Here is a 24,458-nt window from a genome sequence, read left to right on the forward strand (position 1 = left end):
TGGCAGTTCTTGTAACTCCTAGATTACTATAACTTAATTTTTCCTTTTTTAAAAAAAAGACTTAAGAATTTAACATAGATGCCCACCAGTCTCTCACTGAGCCCAAAGGCCATAAGATGAAAACAGAAGAAAAAATAAGCCTTATTCTTACCAGCACGCTAAACAGACTTGCATTTAAAAACTCACAAATCAAAAATTAAAACCAATAAAAAGCAACTTGGGTTTCTTACCTGTAAAATAGCCACTTCATTACGGAGTTGACTTTCCTGTTTTGTGGGGAATCTCATCTTATCAATTACTTTAATAGCCACATCCCTTCCAGTCTTTCTATGTTTTCCTATTCAAAAAAAAAAGTATAGAAAAGAAAGGAAAAGCAAATTGACAGCTCATATAAAATATAAAAGCTTTATCAGGAAGTTGAACAAAGACTGAAACAGATATGTATTTCCTCTTAGATTTCTTTTCTTTGGCTGATTTTTTCTTTCTCCTTCACTCATCTTTATTTTTAAGAAGTAAATTATATTTTCCCTTAATAATGGTTGCCCCTATTAAAGGTGGTTTCATTACTTGAAATGGAAGGAAATTTGAATGAACTTGTTTGCTGAAAAATAATCCACCTTATTAAATAAATGATAGTTAACTACTCTTAGTCTTCAAACACTGTCAAGATAGAAACATTTTATCAATGAATTAGTTTTATTCTAGGTTCACTGAGTCAGCACAGTTATTTAACCACATATCAGAGCAAGCCTTGAAGCAGAAAGGCCAACTAGGAGGCTACTTAAAGAGCGTCAGTGAGGGAGGAATAGGATTTAACATTTCTTTTATACTTTGGATCATAGCTTATAAAAAAAGTACTTTTATGTATATTAGGCTTAATTAACAACCCTGTGAGCTATGCAGGTCAAATTTTGTTAGCTCCATTAAACAGAGGAAGATACTAATGCACAGTGAGCTTAAATGACTCTGCCAATACCATGAGTCACAGTGAGATTTCAGGTCTTCACACCTGACACAACATTCATGCCAACAGTAGACGAATGGGGCCATTTGTGTTGGAAATCCAGGAGGGCATATCCTTGGATAAACGAGCCCACACAGCCCAACAAAAGCTTCAAGCCATTTATGTTTCCCTCACAAACATCTTTATAAGTGAGCTACAAGAAGAGATAAAGTAAGACTACTGTGAAACTGATTTCCTGATTCTGTTACTTTGTAAAGTGTGCAGTTGGAATTAAGGAATGAATACTCAGAGTGAAAAGGGTGGAGCTAAAAGAATGCAAATCAACCCTTCAGAAAAAAGCCACTCGACAAAATTGTGACAAGACACAAGAGCTAGCAGAGATCTTTAAATTTCACAAATTTCTGGAGTATGTACAATATGCACCAGGCTGCAGTTGCTTACCTCCATAGACGATACCAAACTGGCCTGAACCAAGCACCTCATCGGCAAAGATCTGGTAAACTGTGCTAATGTCCTATTTAGGAAAGAGGAAGCAGCATTATTTCCCTCTATTCAACACTGTCAACACCTCTGACTCTTTTCATTCTAATACTGAACACATTTTTGTTTTTATGAGAGAGGCAGCTAAGTTTCCTAACAAATATTTTCTGAACACAGACTTTTCATTTCCTAGAAAAGCCCAATTTTAATACTATGACTCTTAATATACAAGTATAATGTATTCTGTAACAAGGCCTTTGGGGGGAAAAACGCTCTGAATAAAAGAAAATCTTGTATTTAGTAAGTAATGATCTATATAAAGTAAATAACATAAAAAATTAACATAATTTTACCTATTTCACTATTAAAGAGATTTGCTATCTTGATTTGAGAGAAAAACTCAGAAGGTTCATATTATTGAGATTAGGCTCATTTTGAAAGCCTGATAAAAAGTGTATGTGTGAGAAAGTCTGTAACTCGGATCCCTCCCCATTTTTCTTCCCTCCCTCCCCTCATTCTTGGTGCTGGCTGTTGCTGTGGGAATATTCTGGGGGCACTCTCCAGGCCCCCCTAGCGCTTCAGTCAGGGGCCCCCTTGTCTGGGTATGTGCCACAGTCTGCAGGAGTCTACAGGAGTCAACTCCATCTCCGTCGGTGTCACACTCCCCGCCAGCGCCTGTCTCATGGTGGTAACTCAATTAAGTAAATGGAATTGCACACACCTCAATTTCTCACTGGTAAAGGGGATATAATAACATCTATTTCACTGGATTTTTAAGTAAATTAAATGAAGATATATACCAAGTGTCAAGTCCAGGGCCTGGCATATAAAAATCATTTAAATTAGGTAATCTTAAATTGCTGACTTCCCTGGGACTTGGCTTTCTCATCTGGAAAAAAGTATCGGTCTACATCTCTAGGTCCCTCCTAATTTAAAAAATGCCCATGACTTTATGACTGTCATCAACATTTATTGAGCCCTAACTGTATAGAGGACTCTGTACAAGGTAGCTAATTTGTAAAACAGACCTAGTTAAGAGGTTTATGATGTATTAGGGAAACATAAAAATCTTTTAAGAAGATAAATAATTCAGGACATATCAGGGTCATGTAAGTACTACCTATTTAAAGAGGCTCTCCTAACACCTTTTCTTTACTAACTCACCAGAATAACCTGTACTTTCCATTCCCTCTGAAAAGAATATATTGACTGATGTCTGCAGTAACCTCATAAAATGGATGTGGTATCCCAATGAGTAACTCTTAAAACTGAATTTGTTCCCAAACCCATTATGCCAAATGTGCTTGTTATAGATCATATAATTTAATTACAAAAAATTAAATATGTATACTATATAAGTCAATGAAACATGAGAGATTTCTATGAAAACGAAGTAGTTTTAGAAACTCCATAAAAGGGACGCCTGGGTGGCTCAATCGGTTAAACATCTGCCTTCGGCTCAGGTCATGATCCTAGGGTCCCAGGATCGAGTCCTGCATCGGGCTCCCTGCTCAGCCGGGAGTCTCCTTCTCCCTCTGCCTGCCGCTCACCCTGCTTGTGCTCTCTCTCTCTGACATATAAATAAATAAAATCTTAAAAAAAAACCAAACAAACAACAAAACTCCATTAAGGGGGTGCCTGGGTGGTGCAGTCAGTTAAGCGTCTGACTCTTGGTTTCAGCTCAGGTTGTGATCTCAGGGTGGTGAGATCAAGATCGAGCCCCGCACTGGGCTCTGTGCTCAGTGTGGGGTCTGCTTGAGATTCTCTCTCCCTCTCCCTCTCCTGCTTGTGCTCTCTAAAGTAAATCTCAAAAAAAGAAAAGAAAAGAAAAGAAAACTCCATAAAGATGAGACACCAAAACAACTGCTGTCAATTTATTTGTGAGCAAAACAAATACCAGACTGTGGGAGTGAGGATCTGTTCCCAGAATATTTCACAAGTATCCCTGGTTCTACTTTAAAGAAACAAAAAGTGGAAATTATAGAGAATGCATTATGGGTGTTGTTGTATAATAAGAATTTGAGTGGCCTTTGTCCCTGGTTCCTAAGAGAGAGACTCTAAATCCTTGGAATTTCCCAAGTCATAGGAGTATCTTAGGTTATGTTATTCATGAGCCCCTTGGATCACACCTGAATTATGCTAACAAGATGATTCAGGATGGGGGAGGGTCACCAGAAAGACCAACCACATGATTAGAGTGTTGAGGCTTTGAACCAGTCCAAACTCAGGGGGGACAAGGGGGGTAGGAGATTGAGTTCAATCATGTGGCCAATGATTCAGTCAATCATGCCTACTTAATGAAACTCCAACAAAAACTTTGGACACTAAAGCCCAGGTAACTTTCAGGCTGGTTACAGATCAATGTGCTGTAGGCTTGCATGTCCTGATTTCAGGGAGAGAATGCAGAAGCTCTACATTCAGAACTCTCCCGGACTGCACCCTATGTGTCTTTGGTTGGCTGGTCCTGATTTTTATCTGTTACAATAAAGCTGTAATCATAAGTCCAGCATTTTCCTGGGTTCTGAGACATTCTAGTGAATTACTGAACCTCAGTGTGGATTTGTGGGAATCCTCTGACTCTGTAGCCAGTTGGTCAGAAGTATGGGTGAACTGGGGACTCCTGCATTTGTGGCTGGTGTCTCAAGTGAGGGCAGCCTTGTTAGGAACTGTGCCCTTAACCTGTGGAGTCTGCACGAAATCAGGGTGATTAGCATCAGAATTGCATTACTACATTACAGATGTGGTTGATGCAAGAAAGACATAGTGCAACTCTACTTAGCAGACCCATACTTAAAGTAAGTCGTCTCAGCCCTGTGACAAAAGCAAATCAATCAATGTGCATATATGCATGTTTTAAGGTATAATGAAAATTTTAAGGTTTATAAGAGTCATTTTTATATGCTTCCCAACTTTAATCAACTTTTTGTTTAACCAATGAAATTTTTGTTCTAATCAAATTAGATGAGGGAACATCCATTAGTCAAATAGTAACTGCTAGAAAAGGTCTTCACAAAGACCAGTTCTGAACCTTTTCCCTTCTCAGCTATGAATAGGCATGTCCCTCAAGTGCTCAGGGGATCCTTCAAAGTTAGTGATCTCATGTTTGTGTAATCCCTCTTTCCCTCCCCAAGAATCTACCTACCACTACGACAAGAGATACACAGATTACATCTCCTCAAAACCCTCTATTCCCTGGAACATTACTGGATATCCAGTCTTCACTGCAGTCTTAGAAAAGCCAACATCTATATACTACAGCTATTACAGCCGGATGCCCCAAGTGGAAGACGGTGAGATTTTTTTTTTTTTATAAAGATTTTATTTATTTATTTGAGAGAGAGAATGAGAGAGAGCACAGAGAGAGGGCCAGAGGGAGAAGCAGACTCCCTGCCGAGCAGGGAGGCCGATGCGGGACTCGATCCCGGGACTCCAGGATCATGACCTGAGCCGAAGGCAGTCGCTTAACCAACTGAGCCACCCAGGCACCCGACGGTGAGATTTTTATCAGAGAAATTTATATATAGCCAATGAACTATTTTAAGACTTCTTTTTCTAGCCTTTTTTCTTTCTAATCCAGGGTTGGCAAATCTAGCCTGTTGGCTCTTTTTGTACAGGCTCCTGATCTAAGAATAGACTTTACATTTAAATGGTTAAAAAAGGGGAAATAATAGTAGTATTTTTTGACATGTGAAAATGATATAAAATTCAATTCAAGTGTCCATAAATACAGTTATACTGGGACACAGTCATGCTCATTCCTTTATGTACTGCCTATAGATGCTTTCTCACTACCATGGCAGAGTGAAATTACTGGGTATGGTCCCCAAAGCCTAAAATATCTATTATCTATTCCTTTATAAAGTATGCTAATCCCTGTCATAATCCCCAATACGTGCGTACATATAGCAGCCAAACTTCTTCTATTCACTATGCCTTAAAAGTCTTGTATGTCTTGCTTCCCTCTATTTGCCCATCCCAGTCCCTGTACTTGCATGAACTATTGTTCCCTGCCCTCATCCTCTGCACTTCAACTGAAATTCCTTCCCAACCTTAGCGGCACAGCTCTGGGTTTCATTCACTTCCTTGAGGAAGTTTTCCCTGCTGACCCAGCAAGAAGTAATCTCTCCCTTCTCTTTGAACTAGTCTATCACTATGTAATATTCTACTATCACTTGTGAAAAAGTTATCTTTATTTTCACAATTTAAAAAATCTGCCTTAGTTTCCTTCATAAAGCAGAACCCCTTAGAGTAGTTATCAGCCACAAAATCTAGCTTCTTTAGGCCAAGTACTCAATATTTTGGCCTATGAACTTTTTTTTTAATTCAAATATTAATTAACATACAGTGTGATATTAATTTCAGGTGTACAATATAGTCATTTACAATTCTAAATGTTTCTTAGTGCTTATCAAGATAAATGTATTCTTAATTCCCTTTATCTATTTCACCCATCCCCCCACCCAACTCCCCTCTGTCAACCACCAGTTTGTTCTCTAATTCTAAAAGTTTGTTTTTTGTCTCTTGAACTTATTTCTCTAATAAGATTTTCACATCTTATTTTACCTATTTTAATTACCCAATTTGCATATTTTAGCTGTAATTTTTACTTACCACATTTTCCTGGATCTGACAATTAGATACAGAGATACTAGTAGACAAATCTTCTGTAAAACAGAAGGATGATGTATGAGAAAAGAACAAAATTGTTATATGACTTCATATTAACATTTGCTGACATGTGAATGCCCACAGTATATTAAATTTAAAAAACTGGCTAACATACAGTTAATATAATTATGTTCTTTAAAAAAATTTATCCACACACATAATACCAACCCATCAACAACAAACTGGTCAAATAAAATATGATACATCCATACAAAGAAATACTATCTAAACATTTAATGGTGTAGAGCTATCCATACTGTGTTAGAAAGCTATCCATGGCATATTAAGTTAGAAAGGCAAGTTGTAAGGCAGCAGCATTTGAATTAAAAACAAAGAAAATATGATACTTCTCGTGAATGAGAGTAAGGGTTGGGGAACAAAGACTTTAGTTTTTATATACTTCTATACTGCCTGCATTTTCTAAAACATAAAAAGCATGCATTACTTTAATAGTAAAAAATCAGATAAATTAGATAATCTATATACTGAGATTGAAATACATCTGATACACATTAATTAAATAGTGGCTAAAAGCAAGTTGCAAAAAGAACAGAGTATGACCACATTTTTTGTAAAAATAAAAATATAACAATACAGTATAGATAATATCAGCTTCCCTTCTCTCCAAACCAAGAAATATACAGCAAACTGTTAATAATGGTTTTCTGAGGGGGGTGATATAGGAGCAGGAATAAGGGGGTGTGTTACAAGTGTACAGGAAGGACGTTCTCATTTTATATTCCGTATTACTGTAAAATGTCTATATTACTTTGGTAAGCAAAGGAAGTAACTGACAAAAAAGAGAAAAGGGCCACATGGAAAATAAGAGACTAGGTCTCAAACATCTAGAATCTCGGAGAGAACTCAAAGAAACAAGATGTGATATTTCCTTTATGATCCCAAATATAAAAATTTAGAACAAGAAAATATAAGCATACTATACGTCAAAAATAAGTAACATGACCGTCAAAGACTGCATTTAAAAATATTAAATCAATCTTAAAATATTTTAAATAACTCAAATATTAAATATTAATGAACAAAAAAGGCCCAGCATCGATGACATTAAGGTGTCTAAAGTTTTGTTTTTCAGTCGTTCCATTTTCCTGTGTAAGTCAATACTGATTGTGTTTCAAAGGCCTCCACTGTCTAGCTCCACCTAGTTTTATTCTCTATTGCTTCCCAGAACTCTACTCCAGAAGCAGCAGCAAGCAGCCAACAACCCAGTCATAGTATTACTCACGTGTCAGGAACTGGGCTAAGTGCATTATATGCGTTTATTATTATTCCCACTTTAGATTAGTGACCGCAGAGACCAAGATCACACAGCCAGTAAGCGGCGACTATGCTTTCATTGTCTAGCATCCTCACTCTTAACCCTTCCGCAATTCTGCTTTTAGAGACTCTTAATATTTAGAGGGAGGAGGTCCATGGATGGGCTGGAGAATGGAGAAGGTTCCTATGTCCAGTAATACATAAAATTTGTCTTTATGTCCCTGTATTATTTTCTGGGGGAAAAGGTCTATGGCTTTAATTAGGATATCAGAGTTCTGTCTAAAATCCCCCAAAACTTAAGAAGCACTGTAAATATCCATCTAATTCATCCTCTAAGAATCAATATTAAACACCAAACATGTTCACAGTCATTACCTTCATCCCTTTGATCACAGCCGTCTCCTTAACTAGAGTAACACTACCCCCCCCTCCACCCTTCCCTTTTAATTTTTCCTATCCTAACCTACTTGAGATCCAAGGTCAAGGTTCAAGTCAGATTTTTTCTATCATGAAGTCTCTGCTTACTCCTCCTATCCGTATCTGCATCCCCCAAGTAATGCATTACTCATTTCTGCATTCTACTGCCTTATGCTACCACTTAACACTTAACGTTTGTATGTCCTATCTCCCTTAATTTCTGTGTTTTTAGCTCAGAGCCTAGCGTTATGCCAAGAATAGGTGCATGAAATAATACAGCTGAACTGATATAAAGTACATTTAGGAACTGGTTGATACTTATTTTGATTTAAATATATTTGTCTAATGAATGATGTTTCCCTATAAATAACAACACCAATGGCATAAAAGTCACATCATGGCTTTCAATTGATCCTTTATCAAATTTAGGTTTTATTTTATAAATTTTGTTGGTGCAAAGAACATGTTTCAGTAATTTTTTAGTATTTCTGAATGTTTTAATTCAGTTAAAAGAAAAACAGCATTTCTGACTTCATAGATTTCACAAGTATGATGTGAACCATAATACTTTATCACCTGTTTATATCCCACCATGAAGCAAAATACTAGAAGTTTGCTTAATCCAATGAGAGTTCATGGATACCAAACACTGTTCTATCCCTTACTGGTTCTCTTTCTTTAATGCTGACAAGCCTATAAAGTAGGTACTATTACAGAGAGGTAAGGTTTTGCCTAAGATCATATAACAGGTTGGCAGAACCAGGATTTGAATGTAGGGAGACTGACTCTGGAACCTAGCTCTGGGGATTGTATGGATACATTATAACTAACATAACTATATAAAGGAATTAACTAACAATATTGGTTAGTACAGATGAAGCTTAAAGTGAGCATTAGAAATACATACAGAGGGGCGCCTTGGTGGCTCAGTCGGTTAAGCGTCTGCGTTTGGCTGAGGTTATGATCCCGGAGTTCTGGGATCGGGATTGGGATTGAGATCGAGCAGGGAGTCTGCTCCTCCCTCTGCCCCTCCACCCTGCTCATGCTCTCTCTCTCTCTCTCTCTCAAATAAATAAAAACTTAAAAAAAAGAAAAAAAGAAATACATGCAGAAACACAACCACACCCACAAAATGCTTAAGAACCAGAGGGGGAAAAAAGCCATCAACAAGCTTATTGCTTACTGTGATCTTTCCCTTGCCCTGGAGAAGTGCAAACACTTGCTTGAGGGGTAACAGGCATGAGAGCTTGGCGAATTGCTTTTTCCCAGCTCTGTGCTACATCAACTCCAACTCCAGTGGCAGCAAGAACAGGATTGTGGGAGCTGTCCCCATTGTTCTCCCCAACAAAGTATACCATAGTATCAGTGATGATTTCAAAACAGTGTGGGTTGCTGCCTTGTGAAATGTTTGTGAAATCTTGTGGCGAAGATATGCGGAGAATTTCTGAAAGTGGAATTTCCTGAAGTAAAAAATTAAGCATTAAAAGATATGAATACATCTTTGTTTTTATTTTCAAATACACTAAACAGAGATATGCATTTCTAATGAATGCATTAAGATGAACACAAGTATGTGGTACATGGAACACATAGTCAAGTCTTAGGATAATATCTGCCTTGAATGATTTGCATGCCCAACAATGCTGAAGGCTGAGCATGAATATAATAACTAAGCCAGTGCTTCAGGCCTTCAGCAGGTCATTAGACTGCAAGGAAAGAGAGGATCGTGGAGGGTAACTGCCACTATATCCAACACTTGTCACTTTCTAATTGTCATTAAATCAACTCAGCAATTACTTCTCTACCAGCAGCTGTCTGCAAGATACAGCCCTCAGAGGAGAACAAAGGAAAACATAAGAGCCAAAGTAGAATGTTAGTATAGGTTGTTCAAGCATTCCGTCTGGTTCTGCCCATAAATGTAACAAGTATTTACTTGTACTTCACTTCCTAACACACACACAAAAAAGTACTTAACCCAACCAGATCAAAGCAAGTCATTAGTTTCTATTCTCTTTCTTAAGGATATAATTGCTACAGTCTACAATTTTGTTTGGTGTCCGTCTGGGACACAGCAAAGTGTGGAGCAAGCCAAGCAAAGAAGACTATACGAAGGTGAAGAAGAAGCTTTTGGAATCAGGGCCTAAGATAAAATGGATCAGTGGGGAACACCAAATACCATACTGGCATCTTCTGGACAGGCAATGATCATGGGACTTACTGAACTGCCCAATCTAAATCATAGTGTCCAAAAGGCAATCAGTACCAACCTGACAAGTAGGCCGAAACCAAAGGAACTCACAACAAAAAACAACCTTGGGTAGCAGGGCTATTGTGAGGGGTGAAATGGAGGGGTGTGGGACAATTATTTCAACAAGGAACTTAACCATGATTTCTATACATGATATTAGGCAGAGTCATAATAGATATATGCCAACATAATTAATATTATTTGAATATTTGGAAAATATACAATATTTCAATGTACATATTTTTCAAAATGTGGAATCTTTACCTTATAATACTTTGATCCAGATTCGTTTTGAAACAATGTTAGACACTTGCTGTCCAGTCTCCAGTAATGCCTCTTTCTCTATAAAATAAAGGGCATAAAACTCTGAGGTATAAAAATAATGATTCCTCCAAAGTACCTGTACCTTTCCTTTCCCTTTCATTTCTATTCATAAGTTTGTATTTCTGAGTAGGCTTAAAATTCATGAGGGTCAAAATTCTGCAAATATAAGAAGGATATATAGAGTGACAAGTATACTCCCACCACCACTCACATCCTACTCCCACCCTGCTCCAGGTAAGCAATGGTAGTAGGTTTCGGGGAATCCTTTTAGAGAATTTTATGCATGCACACTCAAATACATACATGGTACACATGTGCAGATACGTAATTTACCTATAGGCTACATTTCTAATCTGGCTCTCTGGCTCAAAAGATATATACACATGTAATTTTGCTTGCCAGTGTCAATCACCCTTCATAAGACTTGACCCAATTTATAGTTTCATCAGCAACACGAGTACCTATTTACTCTCACTAAGGTAGTTATGTTACTAAACTTTTTGATCTTGGCTACACTGATAAATAAAACCTGGTAATTCAGTGAAATTTTAAATTGTACTTTTTTTTTTAAAAACGAGATCAAGCTCTTGTGTTTAAGAGTATTTGTATTTCCCTGACTGTGAACTCTGCTGATATTCTTTGCCCATTCTTTGTGTTGTGGTCTTTTTCTGATGAATTTGTTGTCATCCTTTACATATAATGAAATTAATCCTTGTCTAAATTATGACTTCAGAATACTTTTTCCAGTGTGTCATGTGTCTTTGCTTTTGTTTTCTGATGTTTTGTTTTTTTTTACATATCTCTTTATTTTTTAAAATGAAGACTTTAGCCATTTTCGGTCGCAGCGTAATTAAAGGGAAGGTACAGAGATTTCTCATATACTCCCTGCCCCCCGCACATACATAGCCTGCCCATTATCTACATCCTCATTCAGAGTGGTACACTTGTTACAACTGTTACACTTGTTACCTACACTGACACATCATAATCACAAAGTCCAGAGTTTACGTTATGGTTCACTCTGGTGTTGTACGTTCTATGGGTTTGGACAAATGTGTGATGACAGGTTTCCATCATTATATTTTACAGAGTATTTTATAGAGTGTTTCCCTTGCCTTAAAAATTCTGTGTTCTTTCTGTGTATTCATGCCTACCTGTCCCCTACCCTCGACCCCTGATCTTTTTTACTGTCTCCATAGTTTTGCTTTTTCCAGATATCATATAGTTGGAATCATACAGTATGTATGTAGTTTTTACACTGGCTTCTTTTACTTAGTAATATGCATTTAAGATCCCTTCCTGTCTTTTCATAGCTCATTGCTGTTTAGTACTGAATAATATTCCATTGTCTGGATGGATGTACTATGGTTTATTTGTCAATTCACTTACTGAAGGACATCCTGTCGCTTCCAAGTTTTGGCAATTATGAATAAAGCTATTGAAATCATACATATTCAGGTTTTTGTGTGGACATAAGTTTTCATATCCTTTGGGTAAAAACCAAGGAGTGCAACTGCTGGATCATATGGTGAGAGTATGTTTGGTTTTGTAAGAAGCCGTCAAACTGTCTTCCAAAGTGTCTATACCATTTTGCATTCCCGCCAGCAATGAAAGTATGTGTTGCTCTACATCCTTGCCAGCCTTTGGTGGTGTCCGTGTTCCAGGTTTTGGCCATTCCAATCAGTGTGTAGTGGTATTCCACTGCTATTTTAATTTGCATTTCCCTGATGACATATGATATGGAACATCTTTTCATATGCTTATCTGCCATCTGTGTATCTTCTTTGGTGAGGTATGTGTTAAGGTCTTTGACTCATTTTTTAATTGGGTTGTTTGTTTTCTTACTGTTGAGTTTTAAGAGTTCTTTGTATATTTTGGAGAACAGTCTTTCATCAGATGGCTCTTTTACAAATATTTTCTCCTAGTCTGTGTTTGTCTTATTCTCTTGACACTGTCTTTTGCAGAGCAGAAGATTTAACTGTAATGAAGTCCATCTTACCAATTATTTCTTTAACGGATTCTGTATTTGGTGTTGTATCCCCAAATACTGTCTGAATCTCTACTGCTCTACTAATTTGTAAAAATATTTCAGTTTTGCCTTTTGAAAACTCTTTACAAGCGTAACTACAGTTCCAGTTTACTAAAATGTCTTAATATATATCTCATTATTTTGATTTTAAAAATGCATAAAGTAAAGCATATAACAAAGTTTCACTACCATATTACAATGTCTGTGGTTACTGACCAGGGTGTCCCTGCTGCTGTAATGGACCATCCACCCTTCCTTGACCATCGTGCTGCTCTTCCTCTTTGTGTGCTTGATGGACTGTACAACCCTCATTAGCGGAATATTACTGCTTGTTGATGGACTAAAAAACATTTAGAATTTATGATAAAATATTGATAATTTCAATTTTTAAAAAATCATATAAATACTGTAAACTCATTAGCCCTTAAGATAATTGAGCTAAAATTTTTCAAAATATCTTAGAGAAATAGCTTAAGAAAAAATCCCATTATGATGATACACAGTTGATTTATAAAAGACTAAGATAATACTGCAAGTCCTCATTATTTGTCATCAATATTTTTTGACGGGTCATAACACAAAACAATGCACAGAGCAGAAAGAATCCTCCCTAACTGGAAGATATGAAGCCTGGGGGAGGGTCTCATTTGGGACTGCTGGGATATCTACATGCTTGCCCTAGGCAGCATGGTTAATTAATAAATTCATAACAAGGTAAAAAGTAAGTATACCTATACCCAATTTTAAATGGTTCAAATGTCAGATTCTATTATTCACGTTGTTAGCAAAAAGTCTTCCTAGTAGAAGACACTGAAAGGAAAATGATTTACAGATAACAATTAAGAAAATAAAAATAATAAATAATGCACCGAGTCAAATCAGGTAATACGGAAATATGGGTCAGGAACAGCGTAGCTAGAGGAAAAGAACAATTTGGGGGTATGTGTGAAAAACACATGGTTTTTCAATTTCAGTCTCAGTTAAATATATTCTCTTAAATTATGATGTATTAATGATTAGGAAGCCAGCTAAGTTCTCTTGATAGTCTCCAAACTGGGTAAACATTAAATTTTAGTTCAGAATGAGAATGATAGTAATAGCTGTAATTTAATGATAAGCCAAAATGAATGAATGACCACTCAGCCATGTGAGATTGATAAATGATCCATTTTCTCTAAATTCCTCCTGGTTGCCAATGAAAAACAAAACCTGCCAAAATATTAACATTTTATTACAAAGTAGTACATCCTATAAAGCTGTATATATAGAAAAACTGAATTTCTATAAACATAAGGGGATATTTAGAAGTTTTATAATCCAATAGCATTTTTACAAAGTGCTAATAGTCTAATTAACCGCTCACAAATTCATCACCATCATCTTTGTGCAACATTTGTAGGTATACATTCGTACTGGTGTTTCTAACGTCCAATAATCTGCTGGTATGAAGCAACTGGCTGCTTTAACTGATAGTTCAATTCTGACACCTTGTGGTGGCTGCTCCACAGGGAGATAACACATCCTGACTATATTTAAATAAAGTGTTTTTCTCTTCAAGAAAACAAGGATTCTCACACCTTCCCATGTTGAGTGGATGGCGTAAGTGATAATAATTTATTTCAGAAATCCTGTGGTGCATGTAAAAGAATTAGCAACAATTTAATTAGATTTTAAATTATATTTTAGGTTCCATTTAAAGAGATTCTTTCTCAAGGGAGTGCCTGGACTGACCCTGTATCCGTGGACATGTGCTACCTGATTGTTTTCACAGCCTCCTCATCTCTTTCCACATCAAGATCGGATGGATCCAAGAAGAACATTTTATCTTCTGGAGGAGATGGTTCTTCTATGTCATCCAAGCCCCGGCTACCATCACTGTTCATGTCACTGTTATCAATATCCATTGGTATATCTGTATCCGCTCCCAGACTGGAAGGTTCTGGCAAAGTTTAAAATGAATTCAGAGTTTTATATTAATGGGAGATCAATCCATCTAAATAGAAAGAGTATATGAAATGTGGGGAAAAAAGCTTTAAAACTCTTAATGAAAATCTAGGAAAGTATCTTTATGATTCAAGATAAAGTAGTATTTCAGGAAGATATAAAATTCACACACCACAAGGCAGAAAATTAATTTGATTAATTAGAATTTAAATCTCTATATGACAGAAGATATTAAAACAAAGTAAAAGATTAGCCACCACTATTGTTTGTTGAGTTAAGTGGTTTTCCACAAGGGTCCAAGGCAATTTGTTGGGGAAAGAATAAATAGTCTGTTCAAAAACTGGTGCTAGTACAACTGGATATCTACATGCACAAAGATGAAACTGGACCTCTTTTTTAAACCAAATAGAAAGCTTAAAGTGGATCACAGGTCTAAAGGTAAGAGCTAACTCTATAAAATTCTTAAAAGAAAACATAGTAGTGAATCTTTGTGACCGTGGGTTATGCAAAGCCTTCTAGATAGAACACCAAAAACCTAAGTGACAAAAGAAAAAATTAGACTTGATTTTGTGCTGCAAATGATAACTCAAGAAAGTAAAAAGACAGCCCAAAGAAGGGGAAAAATATTTACATATATCAAATAAGAGACCTGTATCCCAAATATTTAAAGAACTCTTACAACTCAATAAATAAATAACCAGTTAAATAGGGAAAGGACAGGAATAACAGATATTCCCCAAAGCAGATGTAAAAATGGCCAACAGATAGGTGAAAAGATGTGCGTATCAATTAGCCATCAGCAAAATGCAAATCAAAACCACAATGAGCAGGGTTTGAAACATGGCGGACGAAGTGGATCAGCAACAAACTACCAACACTGTAGAAGAGACCCTGGATCTTATCAGGCTCAGCCTGGATGAGCGAATTTATGTGAAAATGAGAAATGACAGAGAGCTTCAAGGCAGATTACATGCTTACGATCAGGATTTAAATATGATATTGGGAGATATGGAAGAAACTGTGACTACTATAGAAATTGATGAGGAAAAATACAAAGAGATATATAAATCAACAAAACGGGATATTCCAATGCTTTTTGTCCGGGGAGATGGTGTTGTACTAGTTGCCCCTCCATTAAGAGTTGGCTGAAACAAAGAATTTATCATGTATGGAATATAGGAGCTTTCGTATGATTGCCTCTTTAAATGTAGAAGACATTCAAAAGAGAAACCTGCGTAAATTTTGATATTAAGAAATGACCAAGGATTCTTCCACTCCTGAAATGAGGTGATTTGTGGATAACTAAAAAAGTCTTGAGCTAAAGGGCATTTTAATTTTTTTCCAATCCTTTCAATAAATGTGATCATCAAGATGCAGAACTCTTTTTTTCAGGAATTGATTTGTTCTGTTGTTTCCTCAATTTCTGATTTTTTTTCCTTTAAATTAAATTTGATGTTTCCTTTTTTGATAAAAAATAAAACAAAACAAAACAAAACCCACAATGAGCTATCACTTCACACTCACTAGGATGGCAAGAGCCAAAATGACGGACAATAACAAGTGGTGGCGAGCATGTGGAGCAATCAGAATCCTCACACACTGCTGGTGAGAATGTAAAATGTATAGATGCTCCGGAAAACAGCCTGGCAGTCCTCCTCCAAATGTTAAACATGGGAGTTATCATATAACTCAACAATTCCACAACTAGATATCTGCCCAAGCGAAATGAAAACGTATGTCCACAGAAACTGTACTCAAATGTTCATAGCAGTATTCATCATAGCCCCAAAGTGGATACAACTCAAATGTCCATCAACTGATAAATAAAATGTGGTATATTCATGCAGAGGAATGTTATTCTCGACAAAGCAGAAGGTAGTATTGATACATGTTACAACATGGATGAACCCTGAAAACATTAAGCTATGTGAGACACTAGTCCCAAAAGACTACACATTATACGATTTCATTTATATGAAATGTCTAGAATAGACAGACCCACAGAGATAGAAAGTTGACGGCAGCTGCCAGGGGCTGGTGAGGAAGAGTGGGGAGTGACCAGGGTGATGAAAATGTCCCACCATTGGACTGTAATGATGGCTGCCTAACTTTGTGAATAAACTAAATGTGTAAAGTACAAAAACTATCTGAATAAAGCTACTTTAAAAAATGATAAGCCACAACACAGAAGGTATTTGTGTCCAGTATAACTGATAAAGAATTATTAGGTAGAATTATCAACAACTCCCTGCAAATCAGTAACAAACAGAAAAATGGACAAAACATGTGAACAGGTAATTTACAGGGGAAAAAACTGTAAGTAACCAGTCAACATATGAAAGATGTTCAAATTCATTAGTATACAAATGTACCGTAAAATCAATATAAATAGTATTTGATACCCATTTATCCAACAGTAGAAAAGTGCAAAAAGACATGAACCATAAATCTAGAGAAGACTTTGGTCTATAGAAAAACTACATTTATTCAGAGTAACCCAAATGAGAAAACCAATCACGCTATCAACGGTGTTAAACAGCAACTATAAAAAACATGCCATTAAAGAAAACATTAAAGTCTTAAGAAATTTAATTTCCGTTCCTTATGCTTTTCCTCCTATAGAACTACTTACATTCAATTTTTACCAGTCATGTAAATGTTAAAGAAAAATTATGCTTAGAATCATTACTTCTTCCTTCCAAAAAGGTAATCACTTCAATTAATACAATCTTGAAATGAGAAAAAAAAAACAACAACACAACAGCACGCAAGGGAAAATGTCTAGGGAATGACTGATGGAGAAAGAGACAGGGAGTTCTAATGACTGTAGATTCAGGGACCAGAACACGTGGGCTCAAATCCCAATGCTGTAAGTTTCTGGCTACATTTCTTGGGCAAGTTACTTAATGTCTTTGTGCCCAAGTTTACTCATCTGTAAGTACTTAACCTTTTCAAAGGACTGTTCTTAGGTTAAATGTCAATATACGTAAAGAGTGTGGAACAGTGCCTGGCAGTCAGTAAGTACTAGAACTATGAAAACCTCTGCGATAACAGCAGGGTGTTAAAAGTCTTTTTTGTCTAAGATGGAAGAGAATATGCAGCACCACTGGCAATATGAGACTACAAAGTGGTAGGTGGGTTAAAGGAAAAATGGGAAGGCATAATGACTAATAAAAGTGTACCATAGCTGATGTCTGCTTTTTGTTTATTAAATAAAAAAAGTCAAAGTTAAGAAACAAAGTAAAATAAAATATGCAAATATAATCTTATGCAAAGATAATACACAAAAGAATTGTGACCTTCTCTGATCTTTTATGGAAATTAAGAAAAAGAATTTTACCTCCATTGAAAGTAACCTCTCCAAGGCAGTCTCTTGGTACTTTTGATGCACAGCGTTTATGGCAATTGAATTTACAATCTGAAATCAAGTATTTGGTTTATTAATTTATGTAATAAGTCAGGCAGTATCAGATATGGTTAGAGACTTTTAAAGTTTTCCTTTACTAAGAACTCAAGTCTGGGAATAAAGGTCTGGTTTCAAATTCTTATGACACCTCTTAATAGGTATTTAACTCCTCAGGACTGTTTTTTTTGTTGTTGTTTTAATTTAAATTCCAGCTAGTTAACATTGTGTAATATGAGTTTCAAGTGTGCAATATAGTGATTCAACACTTCCATACAATGTCTGGTGCTCATCACAAGTGCCCTCCTTAATCCCCATCACCTAGTTCACCAGCCCCCACCCCGCGCCCCCGACCGCTCACCTCCTCCCTGGTAACCATCAGTTAGTTCTCTATAGTTAAGAGTCTGTTTCTTGGTTTGTCTTTTTTTTCCCTCTGCTCGTTTTTATTTCTTAAATTCCACATGAGTGAAATCATACGGTATTTGTCTTTTTCTGACTGTATTTCACTTAGCATAATTCTCTCTAGCTCCATCTAGCAAGCGGCAAGATTTCACTTTTTTATGGCTGATTAATATTCCACTGTGTGTGTGTGTAACATGCATACATACACTACATCTTCTTTATCCATTCACCAACTGATGGACACGGGCTGTTTCCATAATTTGGCTATTGTAAATAATGCTGCTATAAGGTGCATGTATCCCTTTGAATTAGTAGTTTTATATTCTTTGGATAAATACCTAGTAGTGGGATTGCTGGATCATATTGTTAACTTTTAACTCTTAAACTTTTTGAGGAACCTCCATACAGTTTTCCAGAGTGGCTGTATCAGTTTGCATTCCCACCCCCCACGGTACAAGAGGGTTCCCCTTTCACTACATTCTCAATACCTTTTGTTTCTTGTGTTGTTGATTTTAGCTATTCTGACAGGTGTGAGGTGGTATCTCTTTTGATTTACGTGTCTCTGATAAGTGACGTTGAGCATCTTCTCATGTGTCTGTTAGCCATCTGTATGTCTTCTTTGGAGAAATGTCTATTCATGTCTTCTGCCCATTTTTAATTGGATTATTCATTTTTGAGGTGTTGAACTGTATAAATTCTTTATATACTTTGGGTACTAACCCCTTATGGGATATGTCATTTGTAAATATCTTCTCCCATTCCACAGGTTGCTGATTTTTAGTTTTATTGTTTTCTTTGCTGTGCAGAGCTTTTTATTTTGGTATAATCCTATAGTTTATTTTTGCTTTTGTTTCCTTTGCCTCAGGAGACACATCTAAAAAAAAGCTCCTATGGCTGATGTCAGAGACATTACTGCCTGTGCTTTCTTCAAGGATTTTTATGGTTTCAGGTCTCACATTTAGGTCTTTAATCCATTTTGAGTTTATTTTTGTATATGGTGAAAGAGAATGGTCCAATTTTCCAACACCATTTGTTAAAGAGACTGTCTTTTTCCCATTGGATATTCTTTCCTGTATTGTTGAAGATTAACTGACCATAGAGTTGTGGGTTCATTTCAGCATTTTCTATTCTGTTCCACTGATCTATCACCATTGATTGGCAGGGGAGAGAAATGGCGCCAGCCAGCTCCCATGTTCCCAGAGAGGTCTCTCATAAATGCTGCTTCTCAGGGGCAGGCTCTGAGAAGAGCCAATAATCCCCTCACTGTGTGCTCCAGGCACTCTTCAGATCGCTGTTTCCACACTGTGTGTCCCTGGGGTTGTGTGCCTGCTTCGCCAAGAGCAGCCCCGATGCCTCTAGATTCCCTGATGCCTCTGGATTCTCTCGGAGTCCAGTCCACTGACACAACTTCAGGCTTGAAGCCCCTCTGGCTGCAAGAACCCACGAAATTTAACCCCTCTTGCTTTCCAAGCCAATGGATGGGGAAGCATTCTCATTGTGCATTCCCCTGAGTGCTCTTCTCTTGCCCTTCTCTGTGGCTCCCCTCTCTTCTGCAGCAACCAGGATCCATTTCTCCTCTAAACTGTGTCCTGCACTTCCTACCTTCTTCATTGTGGCCTCTTCTCTACATTTAGTTGTGGAGTTTGTTCTACAGTCTTCAGGTAGATTTCTGGTGTATTTAGGATGCTTTGATAGTTATCATCTAGTTATATTCATGGGACAGGTGAACCTAGGTTCTTCCTACTCTGCCGTCATCTTCCCCACTTCTACCAGGGCTCAGTTTATCTCTTTAATGAAGCTAATACTATTCGTATGACACATTGCCAAAATGTTACTGGCAGCTCCATGTCTCCTTCCGTTACCTAACATTCGTCTTTCCTGAGAAAGGAAAGTTTCTCAGGCTGACTACTTTTCCAATATATGTCAAGCACTTACTTTGAGTTCCTAATTATTGGGGCCTGGTGCATATGCAAAAGAGAGACTGAGATTCTACAAGCTTTTGTTAGGAATTAGTAAGGGCTTTCCCATACAGCCTTACATGGAAGGACTGAGCTTCTCATGTACAAGATCTCCCACCTTTATGTATGGTTCTCTTTAGCCTGCAAGGACATCAGAGTTGATAGTACTGCAGATGAGTGTCAGGTATAAGCTGTTCAATACTACCGTGTAACTCAGTAAGTTCTCAAACTGGTTCCCAGACCAGCAGCATCCACATGAGTAAGAACTTGTTAGAAATGCAAATTCTTGTACCCCACCCCAAACCCATTACATTAGGAGCTCTGGGAGTGGGGCTGAGAAATGTGTTTTAATAAGTATTTTTAAGGTGACACCAAAATTGAGACCCACTGCTATAACTACTGTCTACTACCACCTTCTACCTTGGAAATACACCTACCAGCAAATTCTGGATAAAAATAACTTCAAGTCCTGACTCAGAATGATTTTGTAATCCTTGTGATTCAAGAAAATTCTGGGTATCATACCAATGGCATTAGGTAAAGGTCATTATAAGAAAAAGTCCCATGATTAATAATTTGGTGGGTGACAAAATTTGTATTAAATAACACGGTCTTTTTAAATGAAATGCCCTAGAAAAATTGATATATGATATTAATATATTCCATTTATCTTAAATAATTGATGTGCATTTTATCTCATGAGGTTTTACAAATTGTGACAATAACAAGATTTCCATTTTCACTTTGAAAATGTAGAGCCAAATTTGTGGCCTGCCTGAGCAAGTATGTACCTTCGAATGGCAGGCATTTTTATTTCTCTGTACTCCTACTCATGGTTTTGGATTTTTTTTTAGATTTTATTTAAATTCAAGTTAGTTAACATATAGTGTATTATCAATTTCAGGGGTAGAATTTAGTGATTCATCAGTTGCATGTAACACCCAGTGCTCCTTACATCAAGTGCCCTCCTGCCTACTCATGTTTTTATTAACTTATGTTTTCTTATATTTTATATATGCTTTCAAGCTGCCTTGAAGTTTTAATATAACAAAGTAGAAAATAAACAGGTGAATGAATGAATGAATGAATACTGCTCTTGGAACTGTATGTTTTCTCAAATTATTCAGAGTAACTGTTTTAATTATTTTTTTCTTTCTTAGCTTGACAAGGTGAATGAAAATGACTCTTTTACTTTTTTTTTTTTTAAGATTTTATTTATTTATTTGAGAGAGAGCACACGAGAGGTAGGGAGGGGCAGAGGGAGAGGGAGACTCCCAGCTGAGCAGGGACCCTGACCTGAGACAAAGGCAGACACTTAGCCAACTGAGCCACTGAGGTGCCCCTACTTTTTAAGTATCTTAATTCATATCACAAAAATATAGAAATCACTGAAATAAGTGATTGTTTTTGACTGATAATTAAAATAGCTGTATAAAAATATATATATTTCTGAACCAATATAAACACAAAACATTATTCTTTTAGAGTTTTAAGAAATTAAACCAATAACCCAGTGGCAGAGTTAACTGGTTTTATTTCAAAATTCATTAATCTACATATTTATTTTAGGTCCTCTATAAAATATCGTACTGCTCTGCATATGGTTTTAGGATGTTTCTGTTCTGTTCAACAGAGCAGCACTATTTACAACCTTTACTAAGATTATTTGTTGGCTAGAATTTGCACATCTGTTATTAATGTTCTTTCCCAAAACATTCCTTAGTGGCTGCTTGCCAATACACTTTAGTGTTGATATTTTAAAGTATTAATTTATATATTAACTCATATTCAAAAGTAAGTTGTTGAAATAGAATTTCAACATTTAATTATGCTTGTCTGCTAGTAATTAAATACCTGGCAACAAAGGCACAACCTGTTCTCTATTTGATGTTCTCCTATGTTGCCAAGACAAGTTTTCTTATATACTTAAGTTAAATTTATGTATAACTAACTTGATTCTGTATTATAAATAGGTTTATTACTGCAAAGACCTCAACTCTAATGTTTTATTTAGATAAAACTAGATAATTCAATTCCACAACTACATCTATTATATAAAAGGTATGATACCAAGAACTGTTAAAATAATCACATAAAAAATAAGTACATAGGATTATAGACAGGCTACTTATACTGCAAATTGGCTCAATAATTAATAAGACATTTTAAACTCTATTTTGGTTTTCACTATATTGTACAGCATTGTTGTGAAGAAGTTATGAGACAAAAAGATAAAATCATCTTTAAAAAGCATAAAAACATTCCACAACTATAGGAAAAAATATTCCAGTATTCTATTAAAAACCTGGTTCATTAAGAGATGTTTCTAGAATATTTTGATAGTGTTCTGGCTTTGTATCCAAATATGGATAATCCCTATCACAATTCCAGGGGCTTCTGCTATATTCTTCCTATTTCAGTGTGATTATAATCTGGAATAACAGTTTTGATACAGCTCTCCTAGCTACATAATTAAAAACAAAAACAATAAAACTCTTGTAATATGTTTGTTTGTGAGTATGAATATTTAAAGGAAAGAGGAAAGCATTATTTTTTATTTTGGGTAGTGTCTGACTCTGAAATCAGAAAGACTTTTTTTAAACTCAAATATCTGCTTACCTGCTTACTAACTGTCCCATATTGGCTCGTGTTAAGCAACCATACCTTATAGAACCAAATTCTACTTTTTTTGTTTAGATTCTAACTTTTCTGCAGCATAATTCCTGGTACATAGTACATATACGGCAGAGAGCAGTTGTTAATAAATAAATAATGTACGTGTGTGTATGCATGTATTGCCTTAATTTTTAAATTAACAACTAGGAAACCAATTTCTTTGCCTAACGCTTCTGAAATAAATATTGTGAATCAAATCTGCTAATGAAAACATTTGAATTGTACTTAAGAATAACAACCAATCCTACCTTTACACTGCATTCCTTGGCGAAAGAGGCCTTTCAGTAACCGCTTGCAGTACTGACATATTGTGGGACGGGTGTAAGAGTGAACAGCAAATGTGTGTGGAACTTTTACTCTGCACATTACCATCTTTTCCATCCAGATTGGGCGACCACTCCAAGAAGGAATTCTCTTACTTGGTTCTTGGTGAACATGTGACTAAAACATAAGTAATTTTCATAAGTATAAGTCAATATTAAAAACAAAGTATTAAGAACAGGAGTTGACCACAAAAGTCATTTATTTTGAACATTAAAGCCAAGAATCTAAAAATGTACATCTCAGCAGTTTCCTCTGGAAGCTTAACTTATCAATACTTGAATGTGAACAGTGCAAATGTTTTTGTTATTATTTATGCTAAAAAAAATTTTTTTTTTTCATCTTCACATATGTATATTCCCTGTGAACTATTATTTGCCAGGCACATACATTTTACAAAAACAAAAGCCTTAAAATGAATTTATGACATATTTAAATCCCTTGAAAAATGTTACCAAGAAATTAATCATAGGAAAATTAAATTCAGAAAGTGTTATTATTACTCATGTTGAATTACTGAACATGATGTCTGAAAATATTTTGAAACAAGTCTTGGTTTTTCAAATTATTTAATAAATACTAAAATATGTTTGTTAAAAACTTAAGTCTAATTAATGATGATGATACAAAAACTGGCAGATACAAATTAAACACCTTTAGCCCCAGTACTTATGCTTTAGGAGGTTCCTTGATATTTAAGTATTTGGGCCTTTTCCCCTAGATGAGCAAAAAGGAAAATTAAAGGTGTTGATTAAAAATTTTTGTGTAACCTGAGGGATAACTAGATATTTGTAGCTATGGTCCTTTCTATATATACAAAGGAAATAATAAAATGAAATTACAGGCCAGTTCAATACGGCCTATCCCATTCATTCAACCTTCATTGATTATTATATTATAGGCCAGGCCCCTACACTTTGTATCACAGAAGCAAAAATGAATGAAGTACAGTCCATTCTCTCAAGCACAAAATACCTAATGACCATTTAGATGTATTATACATTTTGCTGTAGCTGCTTGCACCTTTTTTTTTTTTTCTGCTTGCACCTTCACTGCTAGAACTGAGGTCCTGAGATCTTTCATATGCCTTCCGTAACTAGTAATGTTGGTAGCCCAGAGAAGTCGAATCATTCTGCATTGAAATGTTCAACCAATAAAAGCAGAAGAAACCAGAAGGAACCAAGAGACAGAAGTGTATGAAAGAAGTGAAGGGAGGAGTTTAAAAAAAAAAAAAAAAAAGGGCTTTTTGGAAGAAAGCAGGACAACAGAAAAGAAGAAAAAGAAAAGGACATACAAATGGAGGAGAACATTAAAAAACACAAATATAATCTCTGATGGTTTCACTAATG

General features: G+C 36.1%; 3 protein-coding genes across 4 annotated transcripts in view; 2 read left to right on the forward strand and 1 right to left on the reverse strand.

The window, feature by feature from the left end:
* NDUFAF7 (NADH:ubiquinone oxidoreductase complex assembly factor 7) overlaps window positions 1-14,215 on the forward strand; it is a 61,572-nt gene extending 47,357 nt beyond the window's left edge. Inside the window, exon 11 of the transcript XR_004678481.1 lies at window positions 14,092-14,215. The gene's annotated coding sequence lies outside the window, so the exon portion shown is untranslated. The remainder of the gene's footprint in view (window positions 1-14,091) is intronic.
* The window catches only part of PRKD3 (protein kinase D3), an 85,783-nt gene that overhangs the window by 14,438 nt on the left and 46,887 nt on the right, over window positions 1-24,458 (reverse strand). For both annotated transcript variants that reach the window (XM_035000912.1, XM_035000913.1), the window contains 9 exons: window positions 23,037-23,229; window positions 17,690-17,767; window positions 14,161-14,344; window positions 12,622-12,745; window positions 10,317-10,394; window positions 8,988-9,264; window positions 6,056-6,108; window positions 1,406-1,478; window positions 231-337 (listed from right to left, as the gene is read on the reverse strand). In XM_035000912.1, the coding sequence (XP_034856803.1) occupies window positions 231-337; window positions 1,406-1,478; window positions 6,056-6,108; window positions 8,988-9,264; window positions 10,317-10,394; window positions 12,622-12,745; window positions 14,161-14,344; window positions 17,690-17,767; window positions 23,037-23,229 (1,167 nt within the window). The remainder of the gene's footprint in view (window positions 1-230; window positions 338-1,405; window positions 1,479-6,055; window positions 6,109-8,987; window positions 9,265-10,316; window positions 10,395-12,621; window positions 12,746-14,160; window positions 14,345-17,689; window positions 17,768-23,036; window positions 23,230-24,458) is intronic.
* LOC118007776 (U6 snRNA-associated Sm-like protein LSm3) lies at window positions 15,021-15,552 on the forward strand. Its single transcript, XM_035000925.1, has one exon. It carries the CDS (start codon window positions 15,190-15,192, stop codon window positions 15,496-15,498), a length of 309 nt encoding a protein of 102 aa, XP_034856816.1. The 5' UTR covers window positions 15,021-15,189; the 3' UTR covers window positions 15,499-15,552.

This window comes from Mirounga leonina, unplaced genomic scaffold, assembly GCF_011800145.1.
Source record: "Mirounga leonina isolate KUSES-001 unplaced genomic scaffold, KU_Mleo_1.0 Mir_125, whole genome shotgun sequence".
Taxonomy (NCBI): domain Eukaryota; kingdom Metazoa; phylum Chordata; class Mammalia; order Carnivora; family Phocidae; genus Mirounga; species Mirounga leonina.